The sequence below is a fragment of the Prionailurus viverrinus genome, chromosome E3 (assembly GCF_022837055.1).
Source record: "Prionailurus viverrinus isolate Anna chromosome E3, UM_Priviv_1.0, whole genome shotgun sequence".
In the NCBI taxonomy this organism is placed as follows: domain Eukaryota; kingdom Metazoa; phylum Chordata; class Mammalia; order Carnivora; family Felidae; genus Prionailurus; species Prionailurus viverrinus.
In genome coordinates, this window is record NC_062576.1 from 39804318 (window position 1) to 39822891 (window position 18574).

The 18574-nt window shown below is 48.4% G+C and overlaps 1 protein-coding gene across 6 annotated transcripts in view; it reads right to left on the reverse strand.

Moving 5' to 3' along the window:
• The window catches only part of PDPK1 (3-phosphoinositide dependent protein kinase 1), a 79760-nt gene that overhangs the window by 42243 nt on the left and 18943 nt on the right, over positions 1–18574 (reverse strand). For 2 of the 6 annotated variants that reach the window (XM_047837383.1, XM_047837384.1), the window contains exons 2-3: positions 3831–3899; positions 1453–1719 (exon numbers count right to left, since the gene is read on the reverse strand). In XM_047837383.1, the coding sequence (XP_047693339.1) occupies positions 1453–1719; positions 3831–3836 (273 nt within the window). In that variant the 5' untranslated portion in view covers positions 3837–3899. Of the gene's footprint in view, positions 1–1452; positions 1720–3830; positions 3900–4533; positions 4588–12230; positions 12297–18574 lie in introns of those variants that run through there. The other 4 variants (XM_047837385.1, XM_047837382.1, XM_047837381.1 and 1 more) reach the window with 3 other exon arrangements.

The window sequence follows — 18574 nt, forward strand, 5'->3', positions numbered from 1 at the left end:
ATACATACATACATACATACATACATACATACATACATACTTTGGAAGGGAGGGGAGGGGAGGGGAGGGGAGGGGAGGGGAGGGGAGGGGAGGGAAGGGGAGGGGAGGGGAGGGGAGGAGAGGGGGAAGGGACAGGGAAGTGGAGGGGAGGGGGAGAGGAGGGGGAAAGGGAAAGGGAAGGGGAAGGGGAGGGGGAAGGGGGAGGGAGGGGGAGGGGGAAAGGGAAGGGGAGGGGGAAGGGGGGGAGGGGGAGGGGGAGGGGGGAAGGGAGAAGGGGGAAGGGAAGGAAGAGGGAAGGGGGAAGAGAAGGGAAGGAGGAAGGGAAGGGAAGGGGGAAGGGAAACTGTAAGGGGAGCAAAAGTTAACATTGATTAAATGAAGCTGGGAACATGGGTGAGCTATAATATTTCATGTTCTTTGTATTTTATAACATTTCATAAATGTAAAAAGACAAAAGGGGAAACACATTTCACCTGAAGTTTTTTCACAAAGGCCAGGCAAGAAAGCCCTGCCAGCAGGAGGCCGCTGCAGAGCCGCCCTGGCCAGCCCTGGCCAGCCCTGGCCATCCGCAGGGCCCTGCTGGGTCCAGGCACTCAGGCCTCCCCCAAGCCTGCACAAGTCCCCCCCGGCCTCACCACAGCCACGTGGAGCTGCTACCTCAGCAAAGGGGCTGCTCTGAACCTTCATTCTTTGCTTTAAAAGGAAAAATGCCACAAGACAGGCACAGCTTACTCAGGTAGCAAACAGAGGTACCCAGCATGTGACCTGCTGGTGCTGACTGTGAAAATACTATTGCTGATTGTGAAACTGAGGCCACGAGAATTTGGAGGCTAGCAGGTCCAAAGGCTGCGCCTCTAGCAGCTGTCAAGATGGTGCTATTTTACACATTGTTTTAAGTAAAAGAGAAATAATAAAGGCCAATGTTTCCCAAAAGCCCTGAAGAGATACTGATGCTGACACTTACAAGAGAAAGGGTAGAAAAACTTGGCAGGACCTTGCTAATGGGACACAAGGACACAGGATGTAACTTGTTGATGAATAAATTAGAATCAGAATAAAAATTAGGATAAAAATTAACTGCATTAAAAAAAAAAACCAAAAAACAAAACAGGGGCACCTGGGTGGCTCAGTCACTTACTTGAGCATCCAACTCTTGATTTCAGCTCAGGTCATAATCTTACAGTTGGTGGGTTCAAGCCCTGGAGCCTGCTTGGAAATCTGTCTGCCTGTCTCTCTGCCCCTCCCCACTCACATGCTCTCTCCCCTTCTCGCTCTCAAAAATAAAATAAACATTAAAAGAAAAAAAATAGAAAGATCAAAAGATACCTTTTAAAGCTTTCATGCACAAAATCACGGCTTAGATATTTTAACCATGTGACCCACTTGGCGTTAGCCAGCCCCCAAATCACCTTCACAACAGGAGCTGAACCCCCGAGGGTGGCATGTACTCACTGTTGAGAAAGAGCCTTCACCAAGAATTTTCCCAAATTTGAAGTCTTCGGGCCGTTTCTTCCGAGGCTGTGGCGGTGGCTGTGTGGTGTGCTGCAGCGAGTTGGCGCTCGATCGGGACTCAGCCGCGGTGCTGTCCATGGTGGAGCCCTGTCTGCTACCACCACTGGGAATGCCAGGGGCCGAGCCGGACTCAGTCTGGGTCCTCACCATTGATGGGGACGGGCAAGAACATAACACCACGCTGGACTGAATAGGAACGGTGTCATACTGGTGGACACAGGAAAAAATGGTAAGACTCCAAGCAGCTCACTTTTTCTAAACACGTGAAGTGACGCGCTGACGTTGTTGAAACACAAATACCGCCAAGTACAGGATAAGCCATCTGAATTCGGCCGCAGGGTTCAGGCCACTGCCCTCCTCTCCCAAGGCCCTTCCCTGCTTAGATCCCAGCCCCACCCTTGACCTGCATGCCCACCAACCCCACCATCCAGCACCTGTCCACCATCATCCCCCTCCCTCAGGGTGGAGTGAATGTCGAACGACCCCCCCCCCCACACACACACACCACTGAAGCCAGTTGGCCTTCCCATCACTGCCAAGCCTAAACAACACCTGCAGCCAACCCATCCACAGAGGAAGTCAGTCCAAACTCTCTGACCACAGTGTCCCCATCCCAGAATTCCCTGCCTACTCACCCACCCGCACCTCATACAAGGCTGCATACACAGAAGGCATTCAATTAGGACTTGAACAAATAGACAGCTTTAACACTGCATCCCACAAATGAATAGAATTTTAACCTAGCAGTCCTAGAACATGGAAGCATAACCTCGTGGAAAGAAGAGTCCAAGAACTGTCAACTACAAAAAAAATTTACAGTTGATAAAAATAAATATATAAGCTTCTCAAAAATACAGAAGTTGAATAATTGGTTAACAATTTGGAAAATATCTGGGGCAACTCAGTGGCTCAGTTCACTGAGTGTCCAACTCTTGATTTCAGCTAAGGTCATGATCCCAGGGTTCATAGGATCGAGCCCTGTATCAGGCTCTGCACTGGCAGCATTGAGCCTGCTTGAGATTCTCTGTCTCCCTCTCTTTTCTGCCCCTTCCCTGCTCGCTCTCCTGCTCTCTCTCTCAAAAATAAATAAACATTAAAAAACAAAACACAATTTGGAAAATATCTTATTTTGAGCCCAACTGCACACTCCACACCAAACTTACCTCCAAACCAGTTAAAGTGTTCTGTTTTTAAATTATCTAAACAAATTCAAAAATTTAACAGATTTTAAAAATTATTCAACGTCAGGGCACCTGGATGGTTAAGTGATGGAATCCGTTAAGTGACAGATTTCGGCTCAGGTCATGATCTCTAGGTTCGTGAGTTCGAGCCCCACATTGAGCTGTGCTGACAGCTCAGAGACTGGAGCTTGCTTCAGATTCTGTGTCTCTCCCTCTCTCTGCCTCTCCCATGCTCATGCTCTGTCTCTGTCTCTCAATAATAAATAAACGTTAAAATTTTTTTAAAAAATTATTCAATGCAGTCCTTATTAAAATAGTAGGTGGCTTCCTTGCAGAAATTGACAAGCTGATCCTAAAATTCATATGGCAATTCAAGGAACCCAGAATACCTAAACAATCTCAAAAAAGGAACAATGCTAGATGACCACCTCACACCACCTGATTTCGAAGCTTACTACAAAGCTACAGTAATCAAGGCAGTGTGGTCCTGGCACAGGACAGACAGAGATGGATGGGATGGAGTTCAGAAGCATGCCTAGACATCTATAGCCCAGTGACCTTCAACAAGGGTGCCAAGACCCTTCAGTGGGTAAGTACAGACTTTTCAACAAACGGTGCTGGGACATATGCATAGCCACATACAAAAAGAATGAAGCTGAATGTCTTTCTTATATCATATACAAAATTAACTCAGATGTGCCAAAGATCTACATATAAGAACTGAAAGTATAGAACTCTTATTAGAAGACATACCAGTAAACCTTCCTGACCTTGGCAGTGGTTTCTTAGATATGTGACCAAAAGCACAAGCAACAATAGCAACAAAAGCAGATCAAAGAGACTTCATCAAAATTAAAAACTTTTGTGCTTCAAAAGCACCATCAAGAAAGTGAAAAGACAACTCATAGAATGGAAGGAAATATTTGCAAATCATGTATCTGGTAGGGGCTTGTATCCAAACTACATAAAGAACTCCTACGACTCGATTAAAACGCAAGCGCGCGCGCGTGCGCGCGCACACACACACACACACACACACACACACACACACACACAGAGTTAACAGATAAGGGATCCAAATAACATTTCTCCAAAAAGATATACAAATGGGCAATAAGCACATGAAAAGATGCTCACCATCATTAGTGATTACGGAAATGCAAATCAAAGACAGAGTGAGATTCCTCTTCATACCCATTAGGGTGGCTAGAATTAAAAAGATCAGAACAAATGTTGGTGAGGATGTGGAGAAATTGGGACCCTCACACACTGCTATTGGGAATAGAAAACGGTGCAGAGAGAAATCTGGCAGACAGTATGACAGTTCCTCGAAAGGAAACAGGAGCCATATAACCAAGCAATTCCACTCCTAGGCGTGTACTCGAGAGAAATGGAAACCTATGTCCACACAAAACTTGAACAAAAATGTTCACAGCAGCATGATTCTTAACAACCAAAGGTGAAAACAACCCAGATGTTCACCAATGGATAAATGGATGAACAAAATGTAGTCTAGCCATAAAACAGAGTACTGGGGCTTCTGGGTAGCTCAGTTGGTTAGGCATCCGACTTCGGCTCAGGTCATGATCTCATGGTTCATGAGTTTGAGCCACAAGATGGGCTCTGCACTGACAGTGCAGAGCCTACTTGGAATTTTCTCTCTCCCTCTCCTTCTGCCCCTCCCCTGCTCATGCGTGCTCTCTCTCTAATAAATAAACTTTTTAAAAAACACAGAGTATTATTCAGTCATAAAGAGAAAGAGCTGACACATGCTACAACATAAATGAACATGAAAACCATGATGCCAAGTGAAAAAGGCCAGACACAAAAGGCCACATACTATGGGATTCCATTTCCATGAAATGTCCAGAACGGGCATATCCATAGACAGAAAGCAGATAAGTGGTCGTCAGGGATGGTGGGGCGGGGCGGGGCGGGGTGGGGGGGGGGGGGGCCGCGGGGAACAGAGAGTGGCTGCTAAAGGCTCTGTGACAAAAACATTCTGGAACTAGGGGCGCCTGGGTGGTTCAGTTGGTTGGGCAACCAACTTCAGTTCAGGTCATGATCTTGCAGTTTGTGAGTTCGAGCTCCGCATTGGGCTCTGTGCTGATGGCTTCGGATTCTGTGTCTCCCCCTCTCACTCTGCCCTCTCCCCTGCTCATGCTCTGTGTCTCTCTGTCTCTCAATAATAAATAAACGTTAAAAAAAACCCCAAACATTCTGGAACTAGATAGTGATGATGGCTGTATAACCTTGTGAATACACTAAAACCCACTGAATTATTTAAAAAGGTGATTGTATGGTATATGAATTATATCTCAATAAGTTGTTAAAAACAGTTGTATTACAGGGGCGCCTGGGTGGCTCAGTCGGTTAAAGGTCAGACTTCAGCTCAGGTCATGATCTCGCAGTCTGTGAGTTCAAGCCCCGCGTCGGGGTCTGTGCTGACAGCTCGGAGCTTGGAACCTGCTTTGGATTCTGTGTCTTCTCTCTCTGCTCTACTCCCCCACTCATGCTCTATCTCTCTCTGTCTCTCAAAAATAAATGTTAAAAAAAAATTTTTAAGCAGCTGTATTACATATGACTGCATTAATTTATACACAAGAACTCATTCAAATCTATTAATCGTCAAGACTTTAAGAACCCAAGAAAACTCAAGGAACCAAGAGATGTAAATACATGTAGTATTCAAAGACAAATGAAAGCAACCAAAGATAGCACTGTACGTTTTTAATTAGGGGAGAGGTTGGAAGATGAAAAAACAGATAATAACAATGATTAAATATATTTACAACACACACAAACAGCAAGTGCTGGCCAGGCCAGGCCAAAACAAGAGCACTCCTGTAACTGCAGCTGGCACTAGTAAGCCCATGATGAGGTTATAATGCTTTTGGAAAGCAATTTGGTAATCCAGCAAGAAAGCAATGACAGAACAGTTGTCGATGAGATACAAAGAAATACTAAGGAGAAGGGAGTAAAAATAGTTAAAAACTTAGGTAGGCATTACGAAAGGATTAGAGAGTTTCAGAAAAACAACCAAGTTTACCCACAACCATAAAAAGAATTCTCTTTCTCTGGCTCTAAAGTGTTCTAGCAGTGACATCATTAGCCTCTCCACCACCAGACTGTTGCAGAATACCACAAAACAAACCCAGAGCACCCAGATTTATTTCTAGTAGTACTCCCCGTTAAAAGAACTCAGGACAGCACTTAACTCCATATCTTAGAACAGAAAAAAGAAAATCAATCAATATGGTACTGGAATCTGGGGCGCCTGGGTGGCTCAGTCGGTTAAGCATCCGACTTTGGCTCAGGTCATGGTCTCGTGGTTTGTGAGTTCAAGCCCCGCGTCGGGCTCTGTGCTGACACCTCAGACTGGAGCCTGCTTCAGATTCTGTGTCTCACTCTCTCTCTCTGCCCCTGCCCTGCTTGTGCTGTCTCAAAAATAAACAAATAAATAAAAACATTAAAATATATATATATGGTACTGGAATCCCTTGCTATGTCTGAAAAGGAGGTCTTCACGTGTGTCTGTGGTAGTAAGGTGGGGGAGAAGCTGGCCTGGAGGGACTGTCACTAGCCAAGCTGTGACCCTGTAAACCCTAAAAAGAGATCAGTAAGTACAGGAAATCAGAATATTCCCAAACTGGGAAAAAACATGAGCCTGTAAGGATACACACAGGTGATAAGTGTATCAACGCTATAACTATAAAAGCAGGATGCATACGATTGAACACTTAATTTCATATATCTGAATAAGGGAGCAGCGTGGCCATAGAGAGCTCTGTTTCTTGTATTATGTTTTTTCATAAAGGATAGATAAACATTTCCTCTCCTTTTAAACAGGGAAGGGAGACAGGGAACTATGAAGAAGCCACAATCCTAGAGAAAGTACACCACAAACAGGACGGACAGGTGGGCACAGTAACCAAGACTGCGCAGCGGATGGCAGCTCAGCCACCGCAAGAAGAGAGCTGAAGGAGAAGCTCCTTTTGAAATGCACCAAACACATAAAGTCAAAAACCAGACTAGACAGGACGTCCTGCACCCCAGACATGATCAGCACAGATACAGAGAAGGGAAGAGCAGATGGCAAGAAGAGGCAGGAGCCTGGGCAGGCCCCACAGGGCCGCATGAGCCCCTCTCCGTGCAGCAGACCAGCCCCAGGAAGGCTGGCTCAGGCCGGGTCAGACACACACACACACACACACACCAGACCCCAGCTCCCAGACAAGGAGGCCCCATCACCGCCGGGGCTGCCCCATAGCAGGGAGGAGGCAGGCTTCTTTCACATACAGGTCTGTTGAGCATTAGAACTGCAGGCAAGGTGCAGGCCTACCTTAGGATGTTGAAGGTTCAGGTTCGGACCACTGCAGTGGAGTGAATATCACGATAAAGAGATTCAAACTTTTTGGTTTCCCGGTACATATAAAAGTTATAGTTACACTCTACTGGAGACGATATATTAAGTGGCAGTAGCGTTATGTCTAAAAACACAACGCCCATGCCTCAATTAAAAAACACTTTAGGGGCACCGGGGTGGCTCAGTCAGGTAAGCATCCAACTTCAGCTCAGGTCATTATCTCACGGTTCATGAGTTCGAGCCCCGCATCAGGCTCTGTGCTGACAGCTTGGACCATGGAGCCTGCTTCATATTCTATGTCTCCCTCTCCCTCTCCCTCTCTCTCTCTCTCTCTGTGCCCCTCCCCTGCTCACACTCTGTCTCTGTATCTCAAAAACAAATAAACATTAAAAAAAAAAATTCTTAAAAAAATCTTTTATTGGTAGGGTGCCTGGGTGGCTCAGTCGGTCTGATTTTGGCTCTATGTCTCCCTCTCTCTCTGCCCCTCCCCTGCTTATGCTCTGTCTCTCCCTCTCTCTCCAAGATAGATAAACATTTTAAAAAATTAAAAATACTTGACTGGTTAAAAAAGAAAAAAAAAAAGCTAACCATTGGGATGCCTGGCTGACTCAGTTGGTGGAATACCTAACTGCTGTTCATGAATTCAAGCCCCATGTTGGGCAAGTAGAGCTTACTTCTTCTTTAAATATTATTTATTTTGAGACAGAGAGAGGGAGAGAGAGACAATCCCAAGCAGGCTCCATGCTGTCAGTGCAGGGCCCAATGCAGGGTTCAATCTCATGAACCAAGAGATCATGACCTGAGCCGACATCAAGAGTCAGATGCTTGGGGAGCCTGGGTGGCTCAGTCGGGTTAGCGTCTGACTCCCACTTAGGTCACGATCTCATGGTTTGTGAGTGCAAGCCCTACATCAGCTCTGCACTGATGGTGCAGAGCCTGCCTAGTATTCCCTCTCTCTGCACTTCTCGTAAGCGCTCCCTCCCTCTCAAAACACAAAAAAAGTCAGATGCTTAACCAACTGAGCCATCCAGGCGCTCCGAGAAATGGATTTTTTAAATGTAGTACATGGTACAAATGTGACCAGCAGTATAGGTCCTCTAGCTAGACTGGTAGCACCATTTATTTATGGCAACTTGCTGTTTTCAACGCTCCACAGCTTGACAGTAAGCCAAGTGTGCTTTACACATTTCATAAATACTCCATCTCACAAGAAGTACCAACGATTGGACCAAGCTCTGGGGTTCAGTCAGCCCCTTAATGGTTTGTCCCTATGAGCAAAGCATATAACAGAAGCATATCAAATCCAGTAGCTTCCCTTGGAGATTAGCAGGAACTTCTCTATCCTCAGGGGCAGTTCGTGGGGAAGAATCATGGTCACCATGCTAAGGCCTATCGAGAACTATGACAGGCCTGGACTGTCCTCACAAGCCAGGCCAGCGATACTGCGAGTGAGGGCTGTGCACACGGAGCCCTGGGGATTCATGGGACTCCTGGACACAACCAAGGTCACATGCTCCTCGGGTCATCCTGGGTGCAGACCCTCAGGCCTGGTACAGAGGAGCAGCCAGACTGCGTGACCTAAGGGGCACACAAAAGGGACCGAAGTGGGAAGGAGCTAGCACTTCAAACAGCACAGCCCTGGGCATCACAGCAGTGCTGTGAACTGATCCGGCCACAGGTCTGCTGAGCAGCCACCACTGCCCTATGGGGCAGGGGAGCGGGGACTTCCGTCTGTCTCTGTCATGGCCGCCCCACCCCTGCACCTGTCCCAGAAAGTGTGTCAATCAGATCAACGTGGCCTCACCTAAATTCACCTGTGTGCCCAGCCTCCTGTCAAGCAAGACTCAAGGAGACAACAGGAGACACACCCAAGACAGTGGCAAACAGTGCTTTTAATTCAAAACTGACAAGTGAAATAGTGACTAAAATCTCAAACATTACTTTTTTTTTTTAATGTTTATTTATTTTTGAGAGACAGAGTGCAAGCAGGGGAGGGGCAGAGACAGAAAGGGAGACACAGAATCTGAAAGAGAATCCAGACTCTGAGCTGTCAGCACAGAGCCTGATGCCGGGCTTGAGCTCACAAACCACGAGATCATGACCCGAGCCAAAGTGGGACACTTAACCGACGGAGCCACCCAGGCACTCCTCAAACATGACATTCGTGAAGAACAAAATATGACAGGCTGATTCATGGACCTGGAAAAATGTAATTGTATACCAACACCTCCTGGACTCAATGACATTTCCGGCAAAGGCACAGACACATCTGCCACGTGGTTTGGAACACGGCCGGGGGGATAGCCCAGGGCTTCTTCCCAGTAGGCAGAACCTTCACCCTGGGAGGTGCGGTAAAACAACACCCAAGGTCAGTGAAGAGTTTCCGAAGGGTCAGCGGCGATGCCTGGGAGGGCGGGCAGCTCAGGCAGCAGGTGTCCACGACCACAAAAAATAAGGGGCACTGAAGACCTGGGTGTGACAGTTCCCCATCAAACTAGCTATGCTGGGGACAAAGGACCCTGATATCAAAGACCCTGGGAGGCTGGCTGCAGAGCACTTACCAAGAAGAGCACTCTTCAGCTCAGACTTCCTGAGGGCAAACTCAGCAAACATCCAGCCTGTGGACAGCAGTCCCCCCAAAACAACTACCAGGTTAAGTCAGACAAGACTCTGGTTACAAGCATGTGTTCCTGAGAACTTTCATCAGAGTGGTTTCTGTGATTGTTAAAAAAGCTTCCAGAACAGATCCTCAAAGGAGGGCACTGTCATCCCCTGGAAAGCATGGGTTTATATCAGACCCCACTCAGCCAGGCCATCCCCAGGGGCAGGCCCCACCCGACTTGGCAGCCCTTGGCACGCACCTTCATCCGCTGTGAGGCTCTGTGGCAGGCTGCTGGCTAACCCGTGCAGCGTGCTGCAAACTGATGGGCTGTCGTGACAGACAGGGGCCTGACCCTACAGACCCCATGACATGACAGACCTGGCCAGACACTGCTGAGGGAGGAAGTAGAGCATCATGCCGGATGAAACCTGCTTACTTCCTCTCCGCCATCCATCCGCATGTGAGGATATTAAGTGCCACCGAAAATTCCCAGGCCACCTGAGCAGGTGCGAGAGGAGACAGCAGGTGCCATGAGAACAGATCTGAAAGTCCGGAGGTGTGTGTGTTTGATGTTACTGGTGGTGTTTGCTGGGGGTGGCAGAGTGAGACACGATCTGGACAGAAAACAGCCCCAGAGATGGGACCTGCAGAGCAGCCACTTTCCCTGCAGAATTTCAACGTGAGATGTGCCACTCCGTGCCACACGCTTGATGTAGGGGACTTCAAGCCTGACACTGCAGCAACCCAGCGTCAAAAACACCTGGTGGGCCCAGATGTTCTAGGAAATGAGTGCACGTTTCCTAGCCACAAGAAGTGAACGGGAGAACGGGCAACGGCCTCGATCCCGTGGCTGCCCCAGTGGGGCTCATTCTGGGAGTTGCCAGGGCCATACTTAAGCACAGCCCGCCAGAAGGGAGCCCACCACCACGAGCTCCCAGTCTTTAGGAAGTCTGGGGCCACTGACACATATTCCATCCCAGTGGTTCTCAACTAGGATGATTCTGCGCCCCGAGGGACCCCTAGCCATGCCTGGAGGCATTTGTGATGCCATAACTGGGAGAGGGAGAAAAGTGGTACTGGCATCTAGTAGGTAGGTGCAGAGATGCTATAAACATCCCACAACGAAGAGGACAGAACACAACAAAGAATAATCAGGTCTGAGTGGCAACAGTTCCTGGGTGACAAGTCCCGCTCTATTCTGATAGACTCAATGCTCCCTTTCCCAGGAAGAACCTCACCAAGTGTTCAGTGACCACCCTGAGAGCACTCAGAGCTAGTGCAGGCCCTGTGTGCAACAAGGTCCTGCAGCCACCGCTTAGAACAGGAGTGAGAGGGAAGTATGAGCACAGGAAGCTGGGATCAGGGAGAGTGACAGGTATCCCTAGTTTGAAAAAGACATGTTAAAAAACCCTAATGCAGGGTGCCTGGCTCAGTCAGCTGAGTGTAAGACTCGACTTCAGCTTAGGTCATGATCTCACAGTCGTGGGATCAAGCCCTGGGTCAGGCTCTGCACTGAGCATGGAGCCTGCTTGAGCTAGTGTCTGTCTCTCTCTCTCTCTCTCTCTCTCTCTCTCTCTGCCTTTCCTGCGTGTACCATGCTCTCTTTTTCTCTCAAAATAAATAAACATTAAAAACAAACAAAAAAAACCAAAAAAAACCCTAATGCCGTGTTTGAGAAACAATACGAAACTCCCATGACCTAAACAGTATACATGGCAGTGCTGACGAGGCTTTCTCCCAACCACGGGTGTGGATTCACACTGAGAAGGATCAGACTGGAGCAGAAGAAAGCACCCCACAAATGTGCTGCCAGCCCTCCAGAGCCCAGCACAGTGCAGGGAAGCGGGGCAAGTGGCTGCTGCAGGAGCGGGAGGAGACAGTCAGAAGGGAGCGGGCACACCCCTAATGGGGGGAGCTAATACCCCACTCCCTTAGCAGCCAGACCCACATTCAACTCCCAAGAGGGTAAGAACACCAACCCGGCAGAGATGGCCAAACGTGAAATGTCTCTGCACAGCGCATGCTCTCGGGAAGGAGTCAGCCACTCCAACAGCAGCAGCAGGGCCCGGGCCTGGGCACCACAGGGGCGCAAGCCCTGGCTTTCTTACTCGGTTTCTCCACGGCTCTAGGCTCAGCGGGCCAACATGCAGGTTTTGGCTGGAACTCTGCTTGACAATGCTGTTTCCAAATGCCAGCCTTTGACATTTCGCTTGCTGTAAGATTATACTCAATAATTTCTCTGATTTAAGATTTTTTTTTAAACTAATGAAGCAAACTCTCAAATTGGAGCTGGATGAAAAACACAGCTAGGAGCCCACTTTGATTGCTGTAAAGAACACCCTGTTTATTCCACGGTAAAGCAAGCCAATGCAAAATGAGACACATCCAGCCAGAACTGGCACATGAGGGGAGAAGCAGCTGAGCACGCTAGACCTGCAGCCTCTCAGCGTGTCCCGGAGTGACTGTTCCTGCAGGGAATCACCTCTCTTGGAAGGAGCCCCCAGAGACAACAGGTAAAGGGGAATTAAGACTTAAGATAACCCCACACACAGTATTCTTAGCACTGTACCTGCAGGTGGTCTAGGACTGAGGTCTTGGTAGACAAACACTGTGTCCTGTATACATGTCACAGAACCTGTTACAAGATAAAAGTTGAGCCCAGGTTTTTCCCACCTGTAAACACTAACGCAACTGATACTCTTACCTTTACTGGTAAGTTCACCCTGCCCCAAAGCACAATTCCAATGAGAGGTTTGAATGAGTTAATAAGCCTCTCCTTTAAGAGCCACACACATGTTAGTATAAATTAATATAAATTAGCTAGTTGTCTTACTTTGTTGTTGGCAGCTGGCTAAAACCGTCAGCAAGCTCTGGACAGGTGCAGAATGCTCTGGAGCCTGAGCTGAGCCAGGCCTGCTCTGGCTTGGCGGGTATTGAGGTAGAAGGCTTTGCCACAGTAAGGAGAGAGAAACAGGGTGCTTGCTCTGGAGATGCAGGAGGTCGGGGAGTGGCCCCGGGACCAGGCTGAGAGGGGACAGGGAGAGGACGCCAAGTGCCTACACACAAACCAGCAGGCAACACCTGCTTAAAACCACCACCCCCTCTACCTCGAACTCCCGGAACCCCAAAGTTCTCCCCACCCCAGCCTCTGCAGCCCCTTCACCTCCTCCCGGTGCAGCAGGCTGATTCTGTCCTTTGCCGCAGCCTAAAGCACATCCAGCAACTCCTGCCCACGGTCCTGGGAGGGTAAGGGGAACAACAAGACCTTGAACCCACCCTGTGCAGACAACTCAGGTCATTGGGCATACTCTCGTAAGCACATCCTACTCTCCCAAACCACAGGTTCTCTGTCACTTCATAGGAATATTACACACTCATTTTGCTCATCAGAGTTTCTTAAACGAAATAAACTACATTATTAACCCAATTACTCAATAAACATTACCACTGTCCTAGCAAGGGTCCCGGGATACGGCCATCGGCAGACATGGTCCCTGCCCTTAGGAAGTGACATCCAAACAGGCAACAGGCCTGATGTCATTGACAAAAGCGGCTGGCTAAAGCTGTGAGGTGGCCAGGACAGAGCAGACAAGTGCTAGGGGTACAAAGCAGACCTCTGGCTACTGTGGGGCTGAAGCATGAGTGGGCAAGAGGCTTGATGAAGAGAGTACCCTCAGGTGCTGGGAGTGGCCTCCAGTGGAGGGCTGCAGCACTGTTCAGGGGACAGTGATGGCAGCTTAGATAGTGCTGCTCGGCAAGGAAGGAAATACTCACATGAAGAAAATAAAATGTAATAGCTAAACATGCATCGCACATTTTAAAGTTTCACTTTCCCCTAATGTTTCAGATTCAAAAAACAGCAGATTCAACATCCAAATGAAGCAGAGAAAGGACTCTGGATTTGTGAGACAGCAATAATAGATGCCACAAGACAGACAGACACATACACACACACAACACACACACCTGCTTGGCCGTCACAACGTCACAGGCTTTAAGTCAAACAGCAGGGCCTCACAGCAGCTTCAATGATTTCAGTCAAATGCAGCACCCTCGGGTGCACACTGCTTTATCCACTTCATCAGCACAGGTTCACGGAGTACCTGCTACGTGCCACGTGCTGCTCTAGACACTGGAGGCACAACAAAGAACGAGGCTAAGCCTATACCCTTAAGAAAGCTACATTCTGATATGGCACATGGATACCCCCAAATGCAAACAACAAGTAAGCATCACAGTGTCAGATGGTGATAATTACCATGAGAAAAATACAGCCAGGAAGGAAACAGAGTAGTTTGTGGTAGTTGTATTTGATGTGAGTAGCTGTGGGATGTGCAAATTCAAACACAGAAACCCTGAATGGGAAAGTCACACCTAAGCAAAGATGCAAGAAGGGGAAAGCCCTAAAGAAATCTGGGAGAGCCTTCCCAGCAGAGGACCGGCCAGTGCAAAGGTCCTAAGACAAGGGCATCTCTAGACTCAACAGTCTAGTGTGACCCACAGTATGGGCCATCTCCAGACAGAACTCCTCAGTGTCAGGCAGGGACCTCAATGGCCCTGAAACGTCCCTTCTGGGATCACTTCTGGTACCCTCTGGGTGCCTCAAACCACAGGAGTGGGATCCTGAGAAACGGGGCTGGCCATAAGGGCCCAAGCATGTCCTGAACCAGAGTGTGACACTAGCCTAGCCAGGGCTATTTATTCCCTCCTATCACCAGGTCTGGGCTCCAAGATGCTGGCCACCAGGCCATTGCTGCCCTGGTGGTTTTCTCTGCTCCGGCAATTATGGGCACCATGACACAGAAACCTGTCAGGGGCAACCTTCCCCGTTTGTGGAATTCTGTCATTTCCTTCCTGCTTCGGCCACTGCAGGCCAACAGAGCACCTCAGTGCAAGACCAGCTCTCAGGGCCCCTCCGTGACAGAGAGGTTTGTAGGGTCAAGTGAATGCCCGTGCTTTCTCTTCCCATAGCCGTAACTCACTGGTGTGCGTATGTTTTAACAAATAATTTTACTTCTGGAGTTAAGACAGCCACAACAGTACTCTTGAAAGCATTTAAGCATCAATTGCACAGTGAAAAACCTAAGAGAAAAGCCTTCTTCCAAGTGTGAGAAGTCCAAATGTTTACTTGAAAGAGCTGATTTTTTTAAAAACATCTTGAGGTGGTACTTAAGCAACATAAACGGCACTGAGACTGTCGGCCACAATCTGGAGGACACTTGCCGAATGGCGGCCCCGCGGGGTGGGGTCTCGTCCCAAGGTGCCCCTTGCAGCCTGCCTGCCCTGTGCACTGTGGAAGCAGCACAGCCCCCAGGGATCCCAAGTGACCCAGGACCTGCGGGTGACTCATTCCCTCTCAGCACAACCCAGTCAGCTTGCCACCCACCTGATGACCCAAAATTGTGGTAAGTAAGTAGTTTGGGTTACTCAATAGCTTCTGAAATTGAAATCTCTGAACATATTTTTTTTTAATTTTTTTTTTTTTAACCTTTCATTTATTTTTGAGACAGGGAGAGACAGAGCATGAACAAGGGAGGGTCAGAGAGAGGGAGACACAGAATCTGAAACAGGCTCCAGGCTCAGAGCTGTCAGCACAGAGCCTGATGCGGGGCTCCAACTCATGGACCGAGAGATCACGACCTGAGCTGAAGTCGGCCGCTTAACCGACTGAGCCACCCAGGCGCCCCTGAACATATTTAAAGCAACAAAACCCTAGTTAAGACTGTCCACCATCTCCATCCCACCTAATAAAATGGAGCTGAGCACAAGAGAAGTTCTCAAGAACATGACCCTCTGCCTGGCCCTGCAGCCACCACGTCACCACGAGAGTTACGACTGCTCGCCTTTCCTACACACACGTGCACATACCCCAAATCCAAGCCCCTCACACCCGAAGACGGTCGCCAGCTTCACACCAGCAGCTGTCCTTCCCCCCACCCCCGGCTGGCCAAGGCTGCTCCTTTCCCGTCAGCAGCCCCCCGCCCCGGCCGTCTCCAGCCCTCACCCTTCCTCCCCCACTTCCCAGTACAGCACCCCATCAATGTCCCCCCCAGAAGGAGATCCTCCTGTGTGTTTCTCTCTCCTTCCTCCCGCGTGGCTGGCCAGGACAAGGTTCTGTACCTGCCTCACTGCTGAGAAATGTGAGAGATGTGTCCAGGGCACAGCTCTCACAAGAACAAGGAAAGATGGCTGTTCTCGATCGAACTTGGCTACGGGAATCAGTGCCACTGACATCCGGCACCTTTGGAGCCTCTGGAATAGGGTATCACCATGTCCCCCCTCCCCCCTCAGCAAGAATCTCTTTCTGTCCACATGAGTGTGGAGGGAGAATCTACGTACAAGTGCCACCTGCTGTGCTCACCTGACCTCTCAGAGCAGGGACCACAACCAGCCCTTCGCAGGAGTGGCTCTGACAGGAAGACAAGCCTGAGTCTTATACAGTTGATTCCAACTGAACTTGTAAGAATACAGTCCATTTGTGAACTGGGCATTTTCTGTGGACTTCAACTTGTTTCACACAATTTGTAAATAAAAACTTAAAGGAGTTTCAACTTCTTTGACCCCATGAGCATCGAGTTCAACAGTCCCCTCTCAGAAGTAGCAACTTTCAAGGGAGAATTAATTTGAGATCAAGTTACATTTTCATATCCACCAAAAACATACTAAGGCTCAACTGAAATGCACAGTACACTGCTCACCCACTAAGAGTTAAGGAAAATATCAACATCAAAATACCCAGTATCCAACATTTAAAACCACTAAATATAACAAACATTTTTAACACAGGGATTAAAACGCAAATAAACTCATGGCAAAGGAAAACAAATGACCCACAGATTTCTTTCCCACCTCCCACCAAGTCTCACGCACCAGACAAGACAGCTTCACTAACCCTTAGGAAACCAACTGCCAGGTAGATGAAAGCTTTTTTTTTTATTATTATTTTTTTAAGATTTTATTTTTAAGTACCCTCTACACCTAACATGGGGCCTGAATTGGCAACCTCAAGATCAAGAATTACATGCTCCACCAACTGAGCCAGGCAGGCACCCCTGGAAGCTGATTTTTAAAACACAGAGCCACATATTTTTAAAGCACATCTCACAGTCAGTTATCACCTGGTGGCAAGACAGTACCCTACTGGGCAGGTGGGAAAGTGCAGGCAGGAGTGAGCGAGCTCACCAGGCCACAGGAGGCTCCTGCCAGCATCTGGGGAGAAGCCACAGCTACTCCCAGGGCTCCTGCGTCTACACAGGGGATAAGGCACGGCTGCAGAGCAGCTTTCTTGCTCAGAGTACTTCGAAGAACTAGGAGACATGATTTTTCCTCTTTTTGTTTGAAAATGTGCTTTAAGACACTTCACAATGCGGAGTGACTTATCCACTCATCCCGCTAACAGACATTCACTGAGCACCTACCAAGAGCCCAATCCTACCTGAACCCTGGGGACTAGGAGAAAAGGAGACAGCACCTGCGTGGATGCCAGGAGGCAGAGGAGTGGGATCTGCAGGAAGAGGAATGAATGGCTGGCATTCCTCAGATCCCTCCAGAAATTTCTCCCCATCTTATCTCTTCAGGGAGGATAAAATGCAAATTAAACAAGGATTTCACAAAGAAGGAGCTTGGGGAGTCTGAGGCTGCACTCAGGGTTGGTGTCATGAGAAAGTCTTTCCCCTTGAGGGGAAGGCCATGGCTCTGCACCAGAACCAAGGATTCATAGCAGGGGGACTACACACTCCCTATCTGAGCAATCACAACTAGGTTCTTTAAGAATGCTTGGCTCTTAAGGGTTTCTTACATTTCTACAAACACACTGAGGAAGACTCTAACTCCTTGATATCACAAGAATAAATATTGGAAAGCTTAATCGTTAGTTACTAAACTGCCTACACCTTTTGCCTGTGAACTAGTCTCAGCCTCGGACAGACAGACAAAAGCTACAAGCACGAGTGAAGAATTAGCACGAAACGGTTAGAAGTCTCACTCTGCAGGTTCGGATCCCAGCCCTGCTCCTCATTGGCTGTCTTACCTTGAACAAGTTACGTCTCCTCTCTGTGGCTCAGACTCTACCTCACAGCTAGGAATAAGGAGACCAGACCTCCCAGGCTTGCTGTGAGGATTTAATGAGTTAATCTACACAAAGCACACCAGCCAACTCAGAGGGAGTGCACTAAAAACACTTCTACAATTAACTAACAGAGGAGAGGTTTCCATTCCAAGGGCCATCAGATCGTAAAATAAGCCTTTGGAGACAAAAATGAAGCCCATCCCCTTTCCAAATGTGTGGTTTATGTGTCTGAGTAAAACTGAATTAAATATACACTGTACTAGAAGGTCCGATTCTAACTCTGAGGCAAACAAAATGATACAGGGAGGTTGAGCCCCCAAACACACTGAGAGAAACCAAGATCAAAATCAGGCCTTTCTGGGGTGCCTGGGTGGCTCAGTCAGTTGGGTGTCTGACTTCGGCTCAGGTCATGATCTTGCAGTCTGTGACTTCAAGCCCCATGTCGGGCTCTGCGCTGACTGGAGCCTGCTTCAGATTCTGTCTCTATCTGTCTCTGCCCCTCCCCTGCTCTCACTATGTCTCTCTCTCTCTCTCTCTCTCTCTCTCTCTCTCTCTCAAAAATAAAATAAAAACATAAAAAAAACCATTTTTTTAAAATAAAAATAAAATCAGGCTCTTATATGGTCAAGAGGCAGTCATGCGGTTTAAGGCTCCAGCCGGCAACTTTTCCTTGGGAGATGATCCCAAACTCAAAAAGCTAAGTGGTCTTTAAATGCCGCCTGGGCAGAGTGTGCTCTGGAGCCCTGGAACACACTGAGACGGGTACAGCCAATGCGGGACACAGTGGGGACACCTCCCTCTGGCTCCCTGCATAACCAGGGGTGGGAAGCTGCCACCAACCCCAC